The 5,908-nt window shown below is 41.0% G+C and overlaps 1 protein-coding gene across 1 annotated transcript in view; it reads left to right on the top strand.

The window, feature by feature from the left end:
• The first annotated feature begins 1,545 nt into the window (after window positions 1–1,545).
• LOC138019909 (engulfment and cell motility protein 1-like) overlaps window positions 1,546–5,908 on the top strand; it is a 37,631-nt gene continuing 33,268 nt past the window's right edge. Inside the window, exons 1-4 of the mRNA XM_068866871.1 lie at window positions 1,546–2,116; window positions 2,268–2,308; window positions 4,781–4,850; window positions 5,767–5,817. Coding sequence (XP_068722972.1) covers window positions 2,036–2,116; window positions 2,268–2,308; window positions 4,781–4,850; window positions 5,767–5,817 — 243 coding nt within the window. The 5' untranslated portion in view covers window positions 1,546–2,035. The remainder of the gene's footprint in view (window positions 2,117–2,267; window positions 2,309–4,780; window positions 4,851–5,766; window positions 5,818–5,908) is intronic.

The raw sequence follows: 5,908 nt of genomic DNA, 5'->3' as shown, positions 1-5,908 counted from the left end.
CCTTGCCAGTACTTTGGTCTGCGGTATATGCAAATAAAGATGGCGGAAACCGAGCAAGAGGCCTTTGAGAGAGACAAGATCGGGGGATATAGAAGGATATGGAAGCAGAAAACGTTCGCAATTCCGGAGGATTTCATTTTTGCAATCTTTATCGTACAAAGTAAACACATTTTGGAATCACCGAGGTGAGATTTTGTCGTTTCAGTCCAACAAAACTCCTCTGCACCCTGTGTTGGGACCCCATCATTTGTGTATTATTGTTTCATTTCCGAGTAAATCTTAGTCGCAACTGTGATGCAGATGCTTTCTAGTTCATTGGGGTTCCAACTCTTCTTTGTCATCCCATTTGGAGGGGCTGAGAGATCAGTACAAGGCCTGGAACAAGGCTCTGAGGGGGGCCTAGAAAGGGGATTTTCTCGTGTGTATTTGGATACATCAGTGACTCTGAAGTTCAACCAACATGACAGCAAGTGCTGTTTTCTTACCTCACACACAACGATATCCTCGTCATCCCCTTTTTCAACAGAGGAGGAAATCCCCGTCCTAACCCAACCCCCTCCCAGAGCCTTGTTCCACGTCCTCTTGTACTGGTATGACAGCACCTCCAAATGGATACCAAAGAACAATTGGAAAGCATCTGCATTTTAGAGCAGATTTACTCGGAAATGAAACAATAAAATACAAAATTTAGTGATGGCGATCCAAATTGATATCGCCCAGCGGAGGCACTTCCTCACTGAGAGAGTATTTCGTAAAAACGGAAATTTCTAATACTCATTGTACGCAGCCGTTCTTTGTGTGATCACGCAGCACTCCTCCTGGGGGACACCCCTCCCCCAGGTGGAGTGTTGCGTGACCACACAAAGAACGGACTTAACTGATTAAAGTGTGAAGTGCTAGCCTTCTACCCCATATGAACCATGTGAGCCTTGGCCCTAAAGGACAGAGAAAAACCCCGACCAGGGTGGGAATTGAACCTACGACCTTCAATTCCCACCCTGGTCGGGATTTTTCTCTGTCCTTGTGTTGGCCCATTTCCATTAGTAGGGCCAACGCTCACATGGTTCATATGGGGTAGAAAGCTGGCACTTCACATTACACTCTAATCAGTTAAGTCTGTTAAAATATAAGTGCCACACCGCCAACGTTTGCAAAAACGTAACCCTTCCCCACAAAAAGAACGGCTGCATAGGAGACTAGAAAGGTTCTTACCCTCTCGTTAAATCTCCTCGCTGCTTTCGATCCCACAATGATATTTTTCAGTTTCTGCCTTGGGGCACGACATGCATCACTCCTGCAATTTAGCGGTAGTTTGGTGCGTTTAAGTAATCAACAGTCAATTCAACTTGATTTTGAAGCTTCGCTCCCTCATTTTTCAGGACATCTTCAAAATTTATAGCAACCTGCATAGCTGGTTGCGTTACTCGTTTCGGCCGCCATATTTCAATCGTTGCGAAAGAGGATCATGGGAAGGAAACGAAACTCTCAACAGCCCCTCTCTGCAGGAAATAGCTTTGCTTTTTTTTCATTATCAAGATTTAAGAAAATCCAAACTTCTGTACACGTACGGAAAATTTAGTCAGATTGCACATACACTAGCTTTGTTTGGATGAAAAATCTTTATTTTGCTCAAAATAACAAAAGTTGCTCACTGTTGAGTTCCTTCCTTGGGGAGGGACGGTCATACTTTTGTCTCTGGTGGGAGTCACTATCTCCGTCGGAAGTAAAGGCTGTGAAGCCTGTGCATGTTTGACCTCGTAGAAGGAGGTAATTTTTCTTTACTCATTGCACTGTAAAGCGATCAGCTTCTTGTGGATGTTACTTTAAGTCTTTCCTCATTTCAAGAGCTTAGTTATGTGGCGAATTTGGTGAAAAACTGCCTCAATCACTCAAAATTGGAAAGCATTTGGAGGTGTCTACGGCGTTGGAGGATCGTGTCGAATTGCTGGCTTTGATTTCCGCTAATTTGTTTCGCTGAAAGAGAAAGCAAGTTTCGCCGAATCGACCTCGAAGACGAAAGAAAGTCTCGTCGACTATGTCGGTTGTGGATCCTGGGCAGATTAAGCTAGCTATCGAAAAAGAAGGCCAACTTCCGCTGCTCACAACATTTGACCAGGTTCGTACCGTATTGCTGAGACTGTTTGTGTTCGAACATTCAATTTTAGAACATTTTTTTCTGTTTATGTATGTTGGTTTATGTGTGTTAATAATAGGTCAATTGTTAAAGTACGCAATGTTAACTACTAACTTTTTAATCTTGTTAACAGAGTCTTCCTTTGGATGAAATCATCAAGGAAGTTTGTTCAAAGTAAGCGTAATGTCTTGTTAAATTCAGGCTCACCGACACATGTTTGAAAAAATATATTGATTGAGTGATGTTTTGCTTTCATTTAAACGTGTTTATCAACAGATCTAGAGAAATGATAGGCAAAAGTGTACATTGTAATTAGAACTACGTTCTGATGGAATGTGTCTAAATTTAAACACCGTATTCATTGCTCTCTTCCCATACCCCTGGCTCTTTAGTCCTGCTCGGTTTGACTTTTCTTCCAAATCCCCTTTCACCTACAATTATCAAAAAATCAAGGAAATTAAGTATGTGGATGGGCATTGTAATGGCGCCAGTATAGGCAATGTGTCTCAGACACTGCATTCATTCCATTCCTCCTCTAAACCCTTGGCATTTGTGGTCATTTGTTTGTATTTTTTGCCCAGACATGACTGGATTGCTGCATGTTTGATCCAATCACATTTCATTTTTCATCTTTGAGGAAGGATATATGCCTCAGGGTACTTTCCATTGATCTAAAATTTGTGAGAAGTTCAGTCAAGTAGAATGGCCTATTTTCTGTCATTTGGGACTACCTAAGTAGCATATTTCCAGAATTTAAAACTAGAAGTTTAGGTTAATAAAAAGTGCACTCAGCGGGTAGTGGCAAACCAAATCCATACTACCCTTTACAAGGTATAATCTGATGATTCGTGATTACTGTTAGCCTGGTTGTTCTGAAAGAGATGTTAATAATTTGATATCCCCAATGAATGAAATGACGGAATTTATTTATCGATGATGACTCTGGATACTCAGAAAAAATCTGAGTTTGCCTCTCCAGCAGTTCAACTACGACCTTCCGTTTACTAGTTCGGATGTTCTACAACTGAGCCATAGAAGACTCAAGGAACAGGGCTTGAAATGGCAACTGAATTTTCTCCCTTTGTGACTAAAATATCTGGAGAAGTCACAGATTTGTGACTTATTTTCACCTTTGCTCCTTCGAAACAATAGGATTAGCAGTTGCCACTTTTTCTGCTCCTTTTGCTAAAATAAAGAAAAAAGTGACAAAATTATTTTGTTTATCGCCGTGAATTTTCTGCGATGTTACATGCACAACTCCATTTCTTCGACCATTCGCCATTTTCAGCGATTTCTTTACACACGAGTATTGCAGGGTCATATTTTGTTTTGTTAAACCGCTGACACTACAATGCAGCATGACGATTTTGTGACTAAAATTTGCAAAATTGCAAGCAAGTTTTCGTTAATTTCAAGCCCTGAGGAAGCCAGGCCATTGAACTAGATTCATGTGACAAAAAGCAGTATGACGTGACAATTTTGTCGTGAGAACATAGTTTAATGACCTGACTCCCATGTTTCCTCTAAAGCTAAGTGGTTGAGAATCCAAACTACATGTAGCAATCCGAAGGTCGTAGACCTGTTCAACTCCTGCAAAGGAGCACTTGGATTTTTTCCAGGTACATGGACATGTATCCCCAAGTCATCATCAATAAATAAATCTCTACAATTAACCGGTTCTCTTTCCCCTTCATAAGCTAACTCCCCTCCCACTCTTGTATAAAATGAACCTGTGTTCTAAAAATACCCTCTTTTATGAAGATTCTAGTAGAATTACTCTCCCCCAAGACAATATAGTGAGTAATTTTCCATTCCCACGTGTACAACTGTATGCTTTTGTTAAGTCTAATGTTTTCCAGTCAAATCTCTTGTGATGTGAGAATGTCGTTGCTCAGAGGAAGTGCATGTAACTTGAACTGGCCTCTTGTGAGAATGTTACCAGAATTGAAAGAGTTTTTTTGGTGGGGACAGTCACTATTATTGCTGTCTCACTCCCAGGAATCGATAAGTTAATAACCCATTGATTCCTGGGAGTGAGACTCAACAGATTTTACTCTGTCTAACGCCAAATGATTTTTTTCGTCAACTGGGGGCATTCTTAGAAGGGCAACTGAGGAGTCATTCCCCTCCATTAAAAAGAGCTTGTGTTATAGTGATCAAGCCTGTTTAAGGATGGACGAAAGAGAGTAGTTTGTACATAAAGAAACATATCCTTTAATGTACATGTAGGGTACATGCATAATATTTAAGCAGTCCCCTCCATGAACCCAATGGCCTCTTACACCAAACGATTTTACTCATCAAATGCGGGCGTCCTCTAGAGGTTGTTTGAGGAGTCAATGGGTTTATTTTGGTAAGTTGGGTTGGCACAGTGATGTGCACAAAATTAATTTTTTTGCCTTGCATTAATGTGTCCGAAGCTCAATTCCAGGACTTAACGTCATTGAGTTTCTCTACCCAGTTCTCGCCAAAACGTTTTTCTTTGGAAACTCCAGTTTTCGCCTTTTATCAAAAAGCCAACATTTGATTTGTTCTCCCTTGGTTTAATCTGATTACTGATTGACAGTCTCCACAATGTCTGGAGCATTTTTTGCTCAGCTAATCTTGAAGCTTTAATGGAGTGATTTTTATTTTATGTCATTTTAGGTGGTCTCTACCAATTCCAGAACAATACGCATTTCAATATTCTGACTACAACTGTTATATTACAGAAGAAGTAAGACAATTAATAATTGTTTTTCTTTGTTATAGAGGTGGGGGGGAGGGGGGGTAGTCTCCTTCGCAGCTGTTATCAGGGTCGTCACGCAACGCTCCTCCCAACTAACGGCTGCTCATGAGAGAGACGCATTCCTTTCCCTTTGTTTTTGAGAATCAATAGAATGCACGTTATTGTTATCGGCTACGCCAATCTGGCGTTGTGTAAACGACCGAATAAAATCCTCCTTCAACGAGATCTATTTCTCCCTGTGTACTCGCGTCGCTCAGACTTACGCAGGATATTCCTACCTGTCGTTAGCGTGCGGTTTGATCCTTAATCAGGGAAAGCAAAGGCGAAACAACAATCACAATGTGGCCAGACTCGCCAGTGAAGCCGTCAAATACCATAGGTAGAGCTTGAAAAATGACAGATTTTCCAAAGCCAGTTGGTAAACTAACAAATAGGTCCTTTTTCTTCAGCACTGCAGATATAATCGCTTCTTTTTGATGCTTGTTTAACTCGTTAAACTTGAATTGTTCACACACTTTTGAAAAAGAAGGAGACAGATCCACCAATGTTTGCTTTCAAGTAATGGAGAGGGATTTGGACCAGGTTTCCAGAATATGGATGCCTGTTTCTTACTGGTCAATTTTAGGAAAAGGAATGTGTCTCTCTCGTGAGCAGCCGTTAGTGGGGAGGAGCGTTGCGTGACGACCCTAATAACGGCTGCGAAGGAGACTGGAGGGGGGGGGGGGGGGCGTGGGAGGGTTACTTAAGTAGACTAAAATCATCTTCTGAAAACACCAGAAATGGTGTTGAAAGAAACGAATATACACTCATTGTACCACTCCTGAATGTTATGGACAAAGTTCCTAAGAGCTTAATTCATGCAGCACTTGTTTGATTGTAAAGGTATTTTCACATCTCTTTATAGAACAGGAAGGGACTTAAGAATGGAACAGTTTTAAGGCTCACCCTCTCTCCAGTGAGTGATTCATATTTTTTTTAATTTAAATTTTTAGGGGGTCATCTTACATGAGGATTCGGTTCCTCTCTGATGACAGCCTTTTTGTATT

This window comes from Montipora capricornis, chromosome 10 (assembly GCF_036669925.1).
Source record: "Montipora capricornis isolate CH-2021 chromosome 10, ASM3666992v2, whole genome shotgun sequence".
Classification (NCBI taxonomy): Eukaryota; Metazoa; Cnidaria; class Anthozoa; order Scleractinia; family Acroporidae; genus Montipora; species Montipora capricornis.
Note: the sequence above shows the minus strand (reverse complement) of the source record. Positions and strands in the feature narration are given on the sequence as shown.